Source organism: Rana temporaria, chromosome 2 (assembly GCF_905171775.1).
Source record: "Rana temporaria chromosome 2, aRanTem1.1, whole genome shotgun sequence".
Classification (NCBI taxonomy): Eukaryota; Metazoa; Chordata; class Amphibia; order Anura; family Ranidae; genus Rana; species Rana temporaria.
In genome coordinates this window covers 411,957,416-411,976,476 of record NC_053490.1, presented here as the reverse complement: position 1 = coordinate 411,976,476, position 19,061 = coordinate 411,957,416, and the positions used below count along the sequence as shown (strand labels likewise).

General features: G+C 42.1%; 1 protein-coding gene across 1 annotated transcript in view; it reads right to left on the bottom strand.

The window, feature by feature from the left end:
• PRKX (protein kinase X-linked) overlaps nt 1–19,061 on the bottom strand; it is a 244,170-nt gene that overhangs the window by 75,902 nt on the left and 149,207 nt on the right. Inside the window, exon 2 of the mRNA XM_040338163.1 lies at nt 13,358–13,526. Within this exon, the coding sequence (XP_040194097.1) occupies nt 13,358–13,526 (169 nt within the window). The remainder of the gene's footprint in view (nt 1–13,357; nt 13,527–19,061) is intronic.

Sequence of the window (19,061 nt, the reverse complement as noted above, 5' to 3'; positions counted from 1 at the left end):
CATGACAAACTGATGGCTCATGCGCCGCAGTATGGCAGGGACCACCTGATGTAGGCATTTACTCATGGTTGACTGCACCATCCCAGCCACACCTCCAGATGCTCGCTGGAAGGAGCCACTCGCTAGAAAATGCAGTGTTGCCATAACTTTTTCCAGAGGTGTCAGGGCATGGGAACGTAGGGTTGGGGCGATTAGATCCTCATGAAGGAGTTGGGTAATCTCCAGGATGGCCTCCCTATCAAATCGGTAGTTGCCAATGACCTCATAAACTGGCATTTGCCAAATATCACGGCGTGGCCGATAAACACGCGCCTGTGCCCTCATCCTCCTCCTCTGTGCCCTCCTCCTCCTTTGTGCCTGTAAGGCAGCAAGTGCCGTCAAAATCATTGCTGGTCCTGGCATTTTTCAACAACAAACTTCACAACTAGAGCTGTAACTCCCTTCTGCAAACCCTTCCACAGCATGTGTAAAATTAGGGCTGGTTTTATAATGTGGAAATTTAGTCAGAAAAACTAACAGGTGCGCACAGGGCGGAAAATACGGCACACACACTTAATTCTGAGAATCGCCCTAACTCCCTCATTTGCATCTTTGCCTATCAAAAACAGCGGCGAGCCTAGCGTAATTTGCGCCCGGGAATGCGCAGGTGTAACTACTTTAAGTACGGCTGAAAATACGGAAATCTTTGCTTAAGTCATTTTGACGATCGCGCGCAAATATACGCGCCGTGTAAAATTAGAAAAATGGAGTTAAGTCTGCGTATCTCTTTTGAGAATTTGGCCCCTAATGTCTAAAGCCGTGTACACACGATAGTTTTTTCCGATGAAAAAAGTGTGTGTGGGCCCCATCGGTGTAAAAAAATAGAACATGTTTTACATTTTGCAGATGAATAAAAAAACGATAGTAAATTTACGATCGTCTGTGTGGAACTCCATCGGAGAAGAATTCACGCATGCTCAGAATGAAGTCGACGTATGCTCGGAAGCATTGAACTTTTTTCGGCTCCTTGTAGTGTTTTATGTCACCGCGTTTTGGCACGGTCGGAATTTAGTCTGAAGCCTCGTACACACGACCGAGTTTCTCGGCAAAAACCAGCAAGAAACTTGCTGGGAGATATTTTTTTGCAGAGGAAACCGGTCGTGTGTACATTTTCGTCGAGGAAACTGTTGAGAAACTCGACGAGCCAAAAAGAGAGCAAGTTCACCATTTCCTTGACGGGAATGGAGAAAATTGGCTTGTTGAGTTTCTCGACGGCTTCACAAGGAACTCGACGAGCAAAACGATGTGTTTCACCCGTCGAGTTTCTCGGTCGTGTGTACGAGGCCTGATAGGGTGTATGCAAAACTGATGAAAGTCAGCTTCATCGGAATTCCGCCGAAATCCATCGGATTTTATTCCATCAGAAATCCGGTCGTGTGTACATGGCTTAACAGTGAAATTCCTAAAGTTAGATAAACCATCAATCTGTATAGTAGTACAACTGGAGGGTCCAAAGAAAGAAGGAAGGACAGATGGAAGGAAGCAACTATTTATTAATAAAATTCCCCATTAACAGGAAAAAGCTTCATCACATTGTCAGGAGAAAGCTATGGTTGCATGAGATTACTTTACTGCAGCTCAAGGTGTCATACAAAATAAATGAGTTGTAAGAGACTGGGCCATGCTGAATGGCTATAGAACTGGAAAATGGTCTGCGGGTTACTAATACAGTACACAAAAGATTGAGAAGTACCACAAAGCAGAGAGCATTGCCTAAAGGTTGCATATCAGGAAAGCACTCAGAAAATGAGACTGCGGGGACTGAGTCACAACAGAAGCTGCACCACAGCTCTGGACCAAGAGATCACTCCAGGGTTGATGTTTTTCTAAAATCATCAGCTTCAAGTTTTTCTACAAAAGCATAAATGAACTGTGAACACGCTGAAGTTAGAACTGAAACGTATTGGCTACCATGCAGAGCTGCACCATTTTGCACTCTCCAGGTTTAGTAAATCAACCCCATTGTGTCTAACTGCCACAATGTAGAGTGTAATGTTGTAAAGGTGACATCAGGTTATCTTCACCACTACCAGAATTTTACATGCACAGGGAGTGATCAGAGATGGGGTTACACCAGAGGCTTTACCTAGGCACTGAAGCCGTAAAGCACTCTGCGGCTGACACCGAGGACACATAGGTCTGCAAAGTGACCCAATGCAGAGCCCAGTGCCAGAGGGTCACATTCGAGGCCATCTTCGCCCCATTCATGGGCTCACTCACAGAGTAAATCTTCAGAGACCCTGGACCTGGAGAGCGTTCTGTGGCTAACACATTACACTAAGGCCTGGATGGCACTGTAAGCAAACCCACTGCCCGAAGGTCACATTTCAGGCTATCTCTGCAATCTTCGGTCCGGTATGTCACCGATCTGAATAGTTGCATTGCATTGTGGACAATCCACAACTTGTGGCAGGTGACATGGCAAGTAAACAACCAACAACTTGTGGCAAGTGGACAATCCACAACTTGTGGCAGGTGACGTGGCAAGTGGACAACCAACAACTTGTGGCAAGTGGACAATCCACAACTTGTGGCAAGTGACTGGCAGGTGATGTGGCAAGTGGAAAATCCACAACTTGTGGCAGGTGACATAGCCAGGTGATGTAGCCAGGTGACGTGGCAAGTGGATAATCCATAACTTGTGACAGGTGACGTGGTCAGGTGACGTGGCAAGTGGACAATCCACAACTTGTGGCAGGTGACGTGGCCAGGTGACATGGCAAGTGGACAATCCACAACTTGTGGAAGGTGATGTGGCAAGTGGACAATTCACAACTTGTGACAGGTGACGTAGCAAGGTGATGTAGCCAGGTGAAGTGGCAAGTGGACAATCCATAACTTGTGACAGGTGACGTGGCAAGTGGACAATTCACAACTTGTGGCAGGTGACGTGGCCAGCTGACGTGGCAAGTGGACAATCCACAACTTGTGGCAGGTGACGTGGCAAGTGGACAACCAACAACTTGTGTCAAGTAGACAATCCAAAACTTGTGGCAGGTGACTGGCAGGTGATGTAGCACGTGGACAATCCACAACTTGTGGCAGGTGATGTGGCCAGGTGACTTTGCAAGTGGACAATCCACAACTTCTGACAGGTGACGTAGCCAGGTGACGTGGCAAGTGAACAATCCACAACTCGTGGAAGGTGATGTGGCAAGTGGACAATTCACAACTTGTGGCAGGTGACGTGGCCAGCTGACGTGGCAAGTGGACAATCCACAACTTGTGGCAGGTGACGTGGCAAGTGGACAATTCACAACTCGTGGAAGGTGATGTGGCCAGGTGACATGACAAGTGGACAATCCACAACTCATGGAAGGTGATGTGGCAAGTGGACAATTCAAAACTTGTGGCAGGTGACGTGGCCAGCTGACGTGGCAAGTGGACAATCCACAACTTGTGGCAGGTGGACAATTCACAACTTGTGGCAGGTGACGTGGGCAGGTGACATGGCAAGTGGACAATCCACAACTTGTGATGTGGCAAGTGACACGCTAAATACAAGTATACTGCTGCTCTCTCAGCTGCTGCTACTCACTCTGGTCTCATAAAATAGCCAAAATGGTTAATAATACAGTTTTTTTGCACTTGGGGAGGGCCCTTATGATGTTTCTTAACTAAACTCTTCTAAGCGCAAACGCTGTAAAACACCGCTAAACGTGGCATGCAAATGCGGCAGAACGGGCGTTTCTAAACGCCGGTTTCAGCCTTCGTTCAGAAGAGTTTGCACCAGAGTCCCGTGTACATGGGGCCTCATGCCGCGTACACACGATCGTTTTTCGGCATGAAAAAAAACGTCATTTTTAAAAACGTCATTTAAAATGATCGTGTGTGGGCTTCACATCGTTTTTCGGCTTCTGAAAAACGACAAAAAAAAATTCGAACATGCTGCATTTTTTCATGTCGTTTTTGAAAATGTTGTTTTTCGTGTTGTAAAAAATGAACGTGTGTGTGCAAAAACGACGTTTTAAACCCGCGCATGCCCAGAAGCGAGTTATGAGACGGGAGCGCTCGTTCTGGTAAAACTACCATTCATAATGGAGTAAGCACATTCATCACGCTGTAACAGACAAAAAAAGCGCAAATCGTCTTTTACTAACAAGGAATCAGCTAAAAGCAGCCCAAAGGCGAATAGAACTTCCCCTTTAGAGTGCCGTCGTACGTGTTGTACGTCACCGCGCTTTGTTCAGCATTTTTCAAATACGATGGTGTGTGGGCAACGTCGTTTTTAATGATGAAGTTGGAAAAACTTTGTTTTTTGGACATGCTTAAAAATGACATTTTTTTTCATGCCGAAAAACGACTGTGTGTACGCGGCATCAGAGTTTTCCACAGAAGAGCTGATAAAAAAAATTATTCAAGCTCCTAAGAGCAAGCTCTTTGCCAGTGTCTCAACCTCCTGAAGGTGAAAGTATAAGGCCCCATGCACACGAGACGCTGGTAAACTCGAGTTCAGAGGCATTTGGGCATTTGTTTCAACTGCCCCTGAATACATTTATTGTTATCCTATGTGTTCATGCACACATTCACGTTTTTTTGCGTTTTAAAGCAGTTGTGTTTAAGCTTGTTTTTTCAGACGCAAAATTTTGGGTTCAGACGCAAACGTTTTTGCGTTTCAAAGCTTTGGGAGGGTCTATAATGTCTTTGTTATGAACGCTGATAGCCGCAAACGTGGTAAAACGCCGCTAAACGCGGCAAAACGCCGCAAAATTCACGGCAAAAACGTTTTTTACCTTTGAAAACTTGAGTTTACATGTATTTGCATTTGCTTCTCGTGTGCATGGGGCCTAAAGCACATGTCCAAGAACTCCTCTATTCCTGTGTCCTCTCAATGGACGATAAAGAAAACGCATTTTCTACATGTAAAAGGGTTACGATTCCTTCTGAAAGTTGTATCTACTAAAATCAACACCAACCAGTACCAGAAATATATTCACTGTTGTATATTTGTAAAATAGTTGTATTTTTTACCCCAAGATACAATGTTCTGGATTCAGTGTCCAGTAACATAGGCATGAAAATGTGCTGTGCACGCCTTTATCACTCAGTATCCAGTAATCTACAGGATTAATCATCTTGTCCTGTAAGCCTGGATGTATCCACTGCCTCTGGCAACACAAAAGGTCACATTTATGACACTTGTGCCACTGCCCAAAAGCTTGGTGACATGTTGCATAACAACGTGCTATTGTGATGCATGCTGCTCTGGAATTTGATGAGGATAAAATAATGTGCCATCTGTATAATAGAAAATATCCTGCAGCGGATACTAGACTGTATAAAGCACGGTCTAATGTCACACTCTGCGGCAAAAAACACTTTTATTATAAATTCCTAACAAGTTATCTGATTTATTGCTACAAGAGGAAATATTTTATCACCCTTTACAGAAACAGGCGTTACAAAAGCAGGATATGTTCAGAATTTAAAACATTATGTAAAATAAAATAAAAAAATTGAAGTCATAAATCCATGCTGCAAATGTCATTGCTGTGTTATGTAAGAGGCTATGACCTGCATCGGCTACATTTGATTAACCACTTAAGCCCCACACCATTATGCAGGTAAAGAACACGGCCACTTTTTGCGATTCGGCACTGCGTCGCTTAAACTGACAATTGCGTGGTCGTGCGACGTGGCTACCAAACAAAATTGACGTCCTTTTTTTCCCACAAGTAGAGCTTTCTTTTGGTGGTATTTGATCACCTCTATGTTTTTTTTTGCGCTATAAACGAAAATAGAGCGACAATTTTGAAAACAATTCAATATTTTTTACTTTTTGCTATAACAAATACCCCCAAAAAGTATATAAAAAAAACATTTTCTTCAACATATTTTTGGTAAAAAAAAAATGCAATAGGTGTTTATTGATCGGTTTGTGCAAAAGTTATAGCGTCTACAAAATAGGGGATAGTTTTATGTCATTTTTATTAATATATATTTTTTTTTTTTTTACAAGTAATGGCGGCAATCAACGATTTTTATCATGACTGCGACATTATGGCGAACACATCGGACACTTTTGATACATTTTTGGGTCCATTGTCATTTTTACAGCGATCAGTGCTATAAAAATGCACTGATTACTGTGAAAATTACACTGGCGCTGAAGGGGATACGTGTGCCCTAGTGAGTGATTCTTACCGCTTTCGATTACAGGAAGCGGTGATCCCTGTCATTGTCACTAGGCAGAGTGGGGAGATGCTTGTTTACATCAGCATCTCCCCGTTCTTCCTTACCGTGGGACCCGCGGTCGGGCTCACGGAGCTTGCGGCGGACGAGCACACCGGCGGCGGCACGCGTCCACAATGCCGCGCTCTTAAAGGGGACGTATATATACATTCTTCTGCCTGTTCGTGCCATGCTGCCGACGTATATAGTCGTGCACTGGTCGGCAAGCAGTTAAATGCTTATGCCGCGTACACACGACCATTTTTCATGTCATGGAAAAAAACAAAGTTTTTCTCAAAGTGATTCCTCTCAAGCCTGCTTTGCATACACACGATCGTGATAAAAAATGCTCTAGCTAAGCGCGGTGACATACAACACATATGGCGGCACTATAAAGGTGAAGTTCCATTCGAATGGCGCCACCCTTTGGGCTGGTTATGCAAATTTCCCTTCTCATAACTTGCTTCTGAGCATGTGCGTTTTTTTCCCCGTCGTTAAAGCCTACACACGTCTGTTTTTCACGACGAGAAAAACGAGGACGTGAAAAACAACGAGAAAAAATAGCGCAGGTTCTAAATTTTTAATGGCCATTTTTCTCGTCGAGAAAAATGCTCTGGAGCCTACACACGATCGTTTTTAACGACCAATTTAAAGAATTGCATTTTTCTCTTCATGAAAAACGGTTGTGTGTAAACGGCATTAGTCCACACAAAACGAGTTGCTCAGTTTTGGTAAGAGCCAAGCAGGTATTGATCACGCATTATCTTGTTAAAGCATATCCAATCCCAAGCAAGAATAACGAAAACCAGTAGGTGTGGGGTGGGGGTGACATATCCTAGTCTCAGATTCAAGGACCTGTAATGTGTATCTAAAACCAAACAACAAAAATCTAATTTATTGCATTTTTCCAGTTCTTTGATGTAGTGCCTACATTTGTTTTTTTCAGATTTTTTTTTACTTTATTTTTAACTGGTGATCTTCCTACTGCAAGCTGAACTGAAAGCTCTCTTTCATCTGTACTCTACCTATCTCCCCTGTATAATGAAGATGAATAAAATTAGACAAGTTTGAAGTCCAGCCTAGAAAATAACCATGACTACCTCCATAGACATGGAGGAGAAGCGAATGTAGCCACTCAGACCAGAAATATGTCATTTACAGGATATGAAATACAGGGTTAAAAAAAGAAGAAAAATGCAGCCACCATATTTAAAGTGGAACTACATTGCATCTGAGCACCAAAAAGGCCAGTTGATTCAATTTTAATATTCAAAGCAAACTTACCCATCTGTCCACGTCTCCATGCTTTATAATGCTAAGAAAACACTTTGAAAAACACTCCCTATCATTTCTGGACATGGTCATCTTGAGTAAGGAAGGGCAGAGGACTCATGTATAAATGACACCCTGGAGTCCATCTGCCCTTAGCTCAGGTATACAGGGGAAAGTGCTTAGCCGACAAAGCCCCTCCTCCTCCTCCTGAAGACTCCTGAGATGTATGACATCATTTGTCTAGGCCTGGAAACCAGGAAGTAATTTAAGAAATGTAAAAAAAAGTATACCTTCCTATCTTTTACTAATGCTAGCAGTATAAAGATTAAAAATAGTCAATGTTGATTGAGCGGGTAAGGTTCTGCTTGTAAAGTGGATTGTAAAGGCTCGTTTTTTTTTTTTTGTAAAAAAAATAACATGTTATACTTACCTGCTCTGTGTAGTGGTTTTGCATAGAGCAGCCAGGATCCTCCCCTTCCTGGGTCCCTCTTCAGTGCTCCTGGCCCCTTCCACCTGTCGAGTGCCCCCCCCCCCCCGGAAAGCAGCTTGCTAAGGGGGAACCCGAGCCGTGCTGCAGCTCCCTGTGTCCATTCAGACATGGAGCTGCGGTTTGGCCCCATCCTTTCTCTCTCCCCTGATAGGCCAATTGACTTTGATTGACAACAGCAGGAGCCAAAGGCACCACTGCTGTGTCTCAGCCAATCAGGAGGGAGAGTCCCGGATGGCTGAAGCACTCGTGCAATATTGCTGGATAGAGATGGGGCTCAGGTAATTATTAGGGGGCTGATGCGGACTGCTACACACAAGTTTTTTTCTCTTAATGCATAGAATGCATTAAGAGAAAAAAAAACACCCACTTTAAGGACTGGTAAGATGTAATAATGTGATTTTCAGTTATTTACTAAAAAATATTCAAGCTATAATTATATAATGGACTGAAAGTACAATCACACACTCAGGTTTAATTTGAGGGTATGTACATTACTGATACTTTTTTTTTAGTACTCGCCGACACCAATTACCGATACCTACCGCAACGGGTTTTTTTTTACTTCAGCTGTCAGCAATGGTAAAGCATTGAAATTGAAAGCCGTCATAAGTTTAAGTGTATACTCAAACTGAGATACACTTAAACCTAGCTAAGATACGACGGCCTGCGCCGTCGTATCTTAGGGTGCAATTTTTCCGCTGGCCGCTAGGTGGCGCTTCCGTTGAGTTTGGCATAGAATATGTAAATGACTAGATACGCCGATTCACAAACGTACGTGCGCCCTTGGCAGTAAATATACGCCGTTTACGTAAGGCGTTTTCCGGCGTAAAGTTATTCCAACAAATAGCTGGCCTAGCCAATGTTAAGTATGGCCGTCGTTCCCGCGTCAAAATTTAAAAACCTTGCGGCGTACTTTGGAGCAATGCACACTGGGATATGTACACGGACGGCGCATACGCCGTTCGTAAAAAAACGGCAATCACGTCGGGTCACCAATCATTTCCATAAAACACGCCCCCCCCATCCTCATTTGAATTAGGCGCGCTTACGCCGGCCCCATTTACGCTACGCCGCCGTAAGTTAGGAGGCAAGTGCTTTGTGAATACAGTACTTGCCTCTGTCTTAAGGCGGCATAGCGTAAATACAATACTCTACGCCGCCTTAAAGATGTGGCGCTCTACCTGAATCTGGCTAATAGTATCGGTGCAACCCTAGTGCAAACATTACTTTTTTTTTTTCTAACGTAGTGCATCAAATTGTGACCCAAACTAAATGTAAAGGTGCCGCTCAAGGCTCTACTGGGTCCTTTTATGTAGCAACCACGTGGAGTGCAGACAAGGACAGAGGTCGTTCCAGCTCTAGATCCAGCTTTTGACATCTAATGAAAAAAAAAAAAAGAATTCCTGAAAGTTGCAAATCTCTGCAAAACCCTGTATGACAGCCTCAGCCCATGCCTCAACCAGGCCATGCCCCCAACACGCCCGCGGACCTTAGTCATGGGGTACGGTGGTACCATGTGATTTGGTGCCCATAAACCTGCTGCTTTTGAGATGCTTTTGGGTGCCATTAACAATGCATTGGCACCCACATGCAGATCGCAAATGGTACACAGGTTAGTCAAAGAAAGTATTTTTATTGTAGGGACAGCTGTGTTCACTTATGGCTTTTGGAACTGCTGCAAAGACTGTTTCCCTTTTCTTTTAAACAAAGGAAAATAGTTCAGATAGGTACAACCTTGTGAGAAAAACCGTGGATATGATTACCCAACAAAAACTATTTATTTGTAACCAGGGCTATTGGCACAGATTGTTTTGTCAGATGTTCATCTCATATTACACTCAAACCTAATGCACATCTCATTCTATTCAATGAGGAGATCGTTTGGTTGATTTTTCCATTCTGAGAATTAGATCTAGTCTACAACTATACAGTTGCAAGAAAAAGTATGTGAACCCTTTTGGAATGATATGGATTTCTGCACAAGATGGTCATAAAATGTGATCTGATCTTCATCTAAGTCACAACAATAGACAATCACAGTCTGCTAAAAACTAATAAAAAAAAATACTTTAATTCTTTGTGTGTTAACACACCATGTAAACATTCACAGTGCAGGTGGAAAAAGTAAGTGAACCCCTAGACTAATGACATCTCCAAGAGTTAATTGGAGTGAGGTGTCAGCCAACTGGAGTCCAATCAATGAAATGAGATTGGAGGTGTTGGTTACAGCTGCCCTACCCTATAAAAAACACACACCAGTTCTGGGTTTGCTTTTCACAAGAAACATTGCCTGATGTGAATGATGCCTCACACAAAAGAGCTCTCAGAAGACCTACGATTAAGAATTGTTGACGTGCATAAAGCGGGAAAGGGTTATAAAAGTATCTCCAAAAGCCTTGCTGTTCATCAGTCCACGGTAAGACAAATTGTCTATAAATGGAGAAAGTTCAGCACTGCTGCTACTCTCCCTAGGAGTGGCCGTCCTGTAAAGATGACTGCAAGAGCACAGCACAGACTGCTTAATGAGGTGAAGAAGAATACTAGAGTGCCAGCTAAAGACTTACAAAAGAGAAAGTGATTCACACCAGACATCCTAAGAATATTGCTAAACTGAAACAGTTCTGTAAAGAGGAATGGTCAAGAATTACTTCTGATCGTTGTGCACATCTGATCTGCAACTACAGGAAACGTTTGGTTGAAGTTATTGCTGCCAAAGGAGGTTCAACCAGTTATTAAATCCAAGGGTTCACATACTTTTTCCACCTGCACTGTGAATGTTTACATGGTGTGTTCAATAAAAACATTTAATTCTTTGTGTGTTATTAGTTTAAGCAGACTGTGATTGTCTATTGTTGTGACTTAGATGAAGATCAGATCACATTTATGACCAATTTGTGCAGAAATCCATATCATTCCAAAAGGGTTCACATACTTTTTCTTGCAATTGTAAGTTGGCTTTCCATCTAAGATTTTATTACTGTAAACATTTTCGTGAGAATAGGTTATAAAATATCCCATACTGTATATTACAGCGTGCACAATATTTGTGTTTTCTTTGATAAAGTGGGCCACAAAATAATATGCTTTTTAGCGTCAAATTGACCAAACACAGTTTTAGAAGGCCCCTGGAAAGGCATCGTAGGGCTTGATCTTTCACAGACATGGCCAAATACATATAAGGGCTTATTTACTAAAACCAAAGAGTGCACAGTCTGGTGCAGTTCTGCATAGAAACCAATCAGCTTCCAGGTTTTAGTACCAAAGCTTAAAGTGTTACTAAACCCAGGACCCTTCAATCACTATATCTGATCTCCTACAGTACACAGAACATGGAAATGCAATTATTGTAGTAAATATAAACTGCTAAATACCTTTTCTCATCAGCATTATAATATATAGCAGTCTTGTGACTTCTATCAGTGTCTGGTTAAAGCTTATCGGCCAGTAACATAATGGGATTAAAACAACTAAAATTAGCCCTTTATAGTACAAAAAAGCAAATCGCTACTGTAAATATTACTTACACTGTCCCACAGTAGTGATTATTTGCTCTTTTTGTTACTTATTTGTTACTTACTTATTTTTGTTTTTTTTTAACCCCATTATGTTACTAAACATCTCAGGCCTGGGGTCACACCTCTGTTTTTTGGTGCTTTTTGCAGAAACACACTATACAGTTCATTTACATGTTTTCCAATGGACACGTTCACATCCATGATTTTTTTTCAGCTGCTGTGTATATGGAAAAGGCAAGGACTTTTTAACGCAAAACGGTGCTATTTTTTTTATTTTTATTTTTGGTTCAATATACTTCAATGGAGAAGCTGCAGAAAATCATGTCATGTGTTTTTGTGGCAATTTGTGTTTTGTAATCTGCCCAACAACAAATTGGCCCAAAAAAATGTTAAAATATTTTTTTTTTTTTTTTTTAAGGCTATTATCCGATTAATCGATCAAAACAATAATCGGCCAACTAACCGATTATGAAAAAAATCGTTAGTTGCAGCCCTAGAAGGATCGGAGAAGACAGGGTCTCTGGGGCAGATCCACAGTGAGAGTACGCTGGCGTATCTACTGATACGCCGGCGTACTTTCAAATTTCCTGCGTCGTATCTTTAGTTTGAATCCTCAAACCAAGATTCGACGGCATCTGGGTTTGATCCGACAGGCGTACGGCTTCGTACGCCTTCGGATCGTAGATGCAATACTTCGGCGTCCGCTGGGTGGAGTTTGCGTCGTTTTCCGCGTTGGGTATGCAAATTAGCTTTTTCCGGCGATCCACGAACGTACGCACTGCCGTCGCATTCTCTTACGTCGTCTCTAGTCGGCTTTTTCCGGCGTGTAGTTAAAGCTGCTATTTTGCTGCGTATAGAAAGACTTGCCATGTTAAGTATGGCCGTCGTTCCCGCGTCGAAATTTGAATTTTTTTTATTTCTTGCGTAAGTCGTCCATGAATAGGGATGGACGCAAGTAACGTCTAAGTTAAAAAAATGACGTTGTTGCGACGTCATTTCGCGCAAAGCACGGCGGGAAATTTCGAAAGCATGCACAGTTCAATCGGCGCGGGGACGCGCTTCATTTAAATGAATCACGCCCCCTAATCGCCGATTTGAATTCCGCCGCCAGAAATACACAACGCCACCGTAAATCTCTGCGTGCAATCTTTCAGGATTCGAACCAAAGCCGGAAAAGTTACGGCGGTGTAGCGTATATCTGATACGCTGCGCTGATCCATTTCTATGTGGATCTGGCCCTCTATGTCCATGTGCAAAGTCAATCTGTACAGGGTTTAAATGAAATGTTTGATTTTTCCGACAAGTATGGAACAAAGAATTGTGTACCTTACTGAGAAAAATCACTGAAAATCTGTGTGTGTAATCACTAGTTAGTAAAATACTGAAATGTCCATGGGTACGGAAAGAAAAGAAAAGCAAAAGCCTGGAACTCCAGAGGGTAGGTCCCAAAATTGGATAATAAACATACAAGTAGTTTGCACGTGGTTCATCCAGCAACCAATCCACCTCCAAACCAAGTTAATATAGTACAATTTATTGCCCTTCCTTATGTTTTGATAACAAATGTTATACATATTTTAGCCAATTACTAATGCAGTATAAATGATTATAAACCAAGATATGGTAACGTCAGATAAAAAAAATAAAAATAACAGCAAACAGATATTGCAATGGAAAACAAGATACTATACCAAAGGTCAATTATACTAAAATGTCACAGTGCAGCTCTTCATAAAATACTCTATTGCTTTAAAATGTCAAAGTAGGCGAAGATATATTCCAATCTAATCAACAGTATAGAAAATAAAGACACGTAAAATAAGAGCGGCAGGAAAAGACATAATAATATATAAATATTTGAATTACTTACAGTCTGACTAGAAATGGATGGTTCACCTCTTTCAAAACAGATTTCTCGTTGTGTACGTGTTGTTCTTGTTTTAGACGAATGACATCGGGAATGCTCATTACTTTTAGTGCAAAATAATTCTTTGCCGTTTTCTCTTTTACTAAATGGACCCTCCCAAACGTCCCAGTTCCTGCATAGAAAAAAGAAAAAAATTACATTAAAAACTGTTTTTCTTTTTATCCTAATGGTGGATAACGTATAAAAATGTAGACTATATTGATGGCATTTTCTATAATGAAGAACATTATTCGGAAGCCGCCCACCAACTTATATCGGTTGGTGAGAACTTTAGTTCACATTAATTTACAAAGACTTTGCATATCCCCTGGACCCCAAACATGGCACACATGTAGCCCAAATTCCCCTCTACAAGTGTGCAAAGTTTGCTGTCTGGGGGACCTACGGCCGGAGGGAACACAGATTTTTCAAAGCTGGGCACCCTTTCTATATGCTCCCATGTTAAACGTAAGTCTAGTCATGCACATAGTGAGGCATGGGCACAGTGAGGCATGGGCACAGTGAGGCATGGGCACAGTGAGGTATGGGCACAGTGAGGCATGGGCACAGTGAGGCATGGGCACAGTGAGGCATGGGCACAGTGAGGCATGGGCACAGTGAGACATGCCCATGGACACAGTGAGGCAAAGTGAGGCACAGTGAGGCATCCAGATGGACACCCTAGGCTTATACTCGAGTCAATATGTTTTCCCATTTTTTTGTGGTAAAATTAGGTGCCTTGGCTTATATTCGGGTCAGCTTATACTCGAGTATATACGGTATTTGTTTCCTGAATGAACTTTTTTTTTGCATGCTTTTCTCATATCGAAAAGTTTATTAAAGTTACGAAAATTCTTGTACAACAGAATAAAAAAAATCGGAACTGATGTAATGTGTTGTCGTGTATTTGTATTGCATTTTCGAAAGACAACTGTACTGATTAACCCCTACCCAACCAGCTGCCGCAGTTTTACTGGGCGAAACTATGTTACCTTACGTCGGTTCGCGTTTTGACCACTAGGGGGCGCGCACAGCTCGCCACTGGCGCAATGACCGGCGGGCACCCACGATCGCTCGTGACAGAGCGAGAACCAGAATCTGTGTGTGTGTGTAAACACACAGATTCCGGTTCTCTCAGGGGATATGAACACCGATCTCTCTCCCCTCCTAGTCAGTCCCACCCCCCACAGTTAGAACACACTGAGGGAACACAGTTAACCCCTTGATCACCCCTGGTGTTAACCCCTTCCCTGCCAGTGACATTTATACAGTAATCAGTGCATTTTTAAAGCACTGATCGCTGTAGAATTGTCACTGGTCCCAAAAATGTCCAATTTGTCCACCGCAATATCGCAGTCCCGATAAAAATCCCTGATCACCGCCATTAGTAGTAAAAAAAAAAAATGCCATTAATGTATCGCCTATTTTGTGGGCGCTATAACTTTTGCGCAAACCAATCAATATATACGCTTATTGCGATTTTTTTTTTACCAAAAATATGTAGAATACATATTGGTCTAAACCGAGAAAAAAAATTGGATATTTATTATAGCAAAAAGTAAAAGATAGTTATTTTTTTTTCAAAATGATCCCTCTTCTTTTGTTTATAGCGCAAAAAAATAAAAACCGCAGAGGTGATCAAATGCCACCAAAAGAAAGCTCAATTTATGGGAAAAAAAGGACGTCAATTTTGTTTGGGTACAGCGTTGCACGACCGTGCAATTGTCAGTTAAAGTGACGCAGAGCCGTATCGCAAAAAATGGCTTGGCCATTGAGCAGCCAAATATTCCATGGTTAAATGAAAAATTTACCTTTTCCCTTTCTTTTGGTGGTATTTGATCACCTCTGCGGTTTTTATTTTTTAAACAAAAAAAGCGTCAATTTTGAAAAAACCCAACATTTTTTACTTTTGCTATAATAAATATCCCCCAAAAAAATCTTCATCACTTTATATGTATTCTTTTTGTTATATATATAATTTTTACTAGTAATATCGGTAATCTGCGATTTTTAGCGGGACTGCGATATTGCGGCAGAAAGATTGGACACTTTTTTGGGACCACTGACATTTATACAACAATCAGCGCTATAAATAGCCACTGATTGCTGTATAAATGTCACTGGCAGGGAAGGGGTTAACAATAGGGGCGATCAAGGGGTTAAGTGTTCACTAGGGAGGTGTTTCTAACTGCGAGGGGAGTGTACTGACAGGTAGAGAGAGAGAGAGAGATCGCTGTTCCTGATCACTAGAAACAGCAGATCTCTCTCTACTTCCCTGACAGAACGGGGATCTGTCTGTTTACATTGACAGATCCCCAGTCTGTCTCTCTCAGGAGCGATCGCGGGTCACCGGCGGACATCACAGCAGTCAGCCATGTGCATCGCATATCCTCCCCTATACCTTTTAAAGCTGCCAACGTACACCAACGTCAGCCGTGCCAACCTGCTGCCTTATAACGACGGCGGCTGGTCGGCACGAGGTTAAAAGGATACATTTTTCCTAAACTTTTCTTGCACTAAAGATACCAATAATAGCCAACGATCTATTTCATATTCATTTAAATTTGTGATATTAATTAACAACTCAAAAATAATACAATAATCTATAAAAAAAAAAAAAAATATATATATATATATATATATATATATATATATATATATATATATATATATATATATATATATATATATATATATATGTAGCGGATGGTTGCTACTAGTTACTAACATCGAAAAAGGATGAAAGGAGGAGAAAACTACCCAGGAGTGAATCCTGGAAACCCTTACCACATCCCAAAAATACAGAGAGATATGGAGGGATGCCCCAGGGATTATGCGGGTAAGGGAAAATATCAGGATATAGAAGATAAAGTACTGAAAGTATGTAAACAAAGTACACATATGCAACAAGGTATACATAAATGAATGGGACACATAAAAGAATATAAATATACAGCTGCTAAGTGTTGGAGCACATAATTATTCTAGATGTAAAGTCGAATGTGGAGTGTGGTCACAACAAATCCCAACATGTTTCGGAAAAACGGGGGGGGGGGGGCTACATGGGGCTTTTATGTGTCCATTTGTGCTTTTAGATGTCATTTATGTATACCATTCGTTCAATGCGGAAGAAATTATCTTTGTTTCCATTGACTTCTATGGAGAAACAGGCTTTGAAATGCGAGTGCTTTGGATTACAAGCATTCTCCTGGAACAGATTATGCTCTTAGTCCAAGGTTCCACTGTATATCGTTTGTCTCCAAACTTTCTAAACAAAGGGGTCAGTTTAATGTTCTTCAGACTTTCTGGGGGCCGGAATGTGACCATTGGGAGTAGGAAATGCTTTGGCCTCAATGGAAGTATACATTGCTTCATCATGGCGTCAGTGGGAGGAATGGTGCGCTATTATTGGCATCAGTCTGAGAAATAGTCCCATGTATTTGGAGGTAGAATAGTGTAAAAATAAAAAGAAGCGTGCCCCATCATTGGTGTCAGTGGAAGGAATGGTACTCCTTTGTTGGTATCCAAGGGCCAGATAAAGGCGACCACTGCTGTATATGAACCTCCGTCGGGAATGGAGGAGCATGTGACCTCCGTAGGGTATGGAGGAGCATGTGACCTCCGTAGGGTATGGAGGAGCATGTGACCTCCGTAGGGTATGGAGGAGCATGTGACCTCCGTAGGGTATGGAGGAGCATGTGACCTCCGTACGGTATGGAGGAGCATGTGACCTCCGTACGGTATGGAGGAGCATGTGACCTCTGTCGGGAATGGAGGAGCATGTGACTTCTTCCACTGATTATGGAGGAGCATTTGAAAAAGGAGAAGAGAGGGAGTGCTGAAGAGGTAAGTTTATAGTGGTTTTAGGTTGGTTGGCACAAGCTGTTGGGTCCCTCCCATCTCCATTCAGCATGTATTTTGTCAGCACATGTGCATCCAGAAAAGTCCCATTGGTTTACATTAATGCCTCTCCCTTTTTCAGCATTTTTATGAAATCTTTCCTGCAAAAAAATGATACCCATCACCTGTACACAAACAGTTATCAGCTACTTTCTCCCCCAAAAAATCCAAAATGTTGCTTCCTAAAAGTGAAGTAAAAGAAAAGAAATCCCTATGGCTCCATGCACACTGAAGCTGATAAACTGCAGTTTATTGGCGTTTTGGCTTTTGTTTTTAAAGCCCATAAACTAAACTCTATGTTAGCCTATGTGCCCATGCACACCTGGGCGTTTTTTTTGTGTTAATGAGCTTTGGGGTTTTTTGGCTTTTTTCTGAACGCCCGAAATTTGCGTTCAAAGTGCCATTTTTCGAGGGGGAAAAATGCTAAAAAACGCTCAAAAACGCCCAAAAACGCTGGCGCCAGTCAAAAAAAAAGAAGAAAAAAGCTATACTCAAAAACGCTGGTTAAAGCTATTGCAAAAACTCTAAAAAACGTTGAAAGGCTCCCTGCGAAGCTACTGGCGTTTTTTTATAGCTTTTATCAGCTTCAGTGTGCATGGAGCCTAATACTCAACTTTCCTGCTGCCTGCTCTGGCAGAATGCTACTCCATTCAAGAGATAATTTCCTTTGATGTCCAGTGGGAAACTGACACTTCCAGAAGTGTTGATTCCCTTAATCCCTGGCTGTGCTCAGTGGTTCCCCCCTCAAAAACCTTGTCACCACAGAAAACAGTAGTGATGTTGAGGTTGGCATTAGAAACCTCCAAATGCAGCAGGGGACACAGGAGATTGACACTCCTGGACATTGCCAGCGAAATTCAGGGAAATATTTCAGCAGGCTGAGGAAAAAGCAAGTATTCACTCGCCACTCACCCAAAAACAATTTAATACGGTGGTGAGTAAAATCAGACAAGCAGGAAGTGAACAGAACAGAGAAGAAATAGAGCAACTTCTGAGCAAAAACGAACAATGAGGAAGTGAAAAGAGGAATGTCTGCAGGTAAAGGATGCTTATTATGAAAAAAAGTAATCTTGAAATGGTCTTTACAAAATACAAATTATACATTTTCAGATGCATGTTTCAGTTAATGGCCTCATACATCCGTGCAAAGGACAATCTTAATCCGCGCGGGATGCACAGGTGTTCTGTGCATCTTTGTGCACGCAGCCTGTTTAACTCAATGACAGTCAGCCACCGGGCTACCTGCAGGGGGCTGCTGATGGAAAAGCTGTGCATCCTGCCTTTGCACAGGTATAGGGATCAATATGCTCCAGTGAACAAGGCCAACAAATGCTGAATGACTGGTTAAAGATTCTTAGCCAGATTCAGAGAGAGTTACGCCGGCGTATCAGTAGATACGCCGTCGTAACTCTGAATCTGCGCTGTTGTAAATTTAAGTGTATTCTCAAATTGAGATACACTTAAATCTAGCTAAGATACGACCGCCTGCGCCGTCGTATCTTAGCTGTCTATTTACGCCGGCCGCTACGGGCGTGTACGTTGATTTACGCCTAGAATGCGTAAATCAGCGAGATACGCCTATTCACGAACGTACGCTTGCCCGTCGCAGTAAAGATACACAGTTTACGTAAGGTGTTTTCAGGCCTAAAGTTATTCCACCAAAAAGATGGCGCAGCCAATGTTAAGAATGGACTTCGGAACCGCGTCAAATTTTTTTATTTTTATGCTGTTTGCTTAAGTCGTCCGTGAATGGAGCTAGGCGTAATTT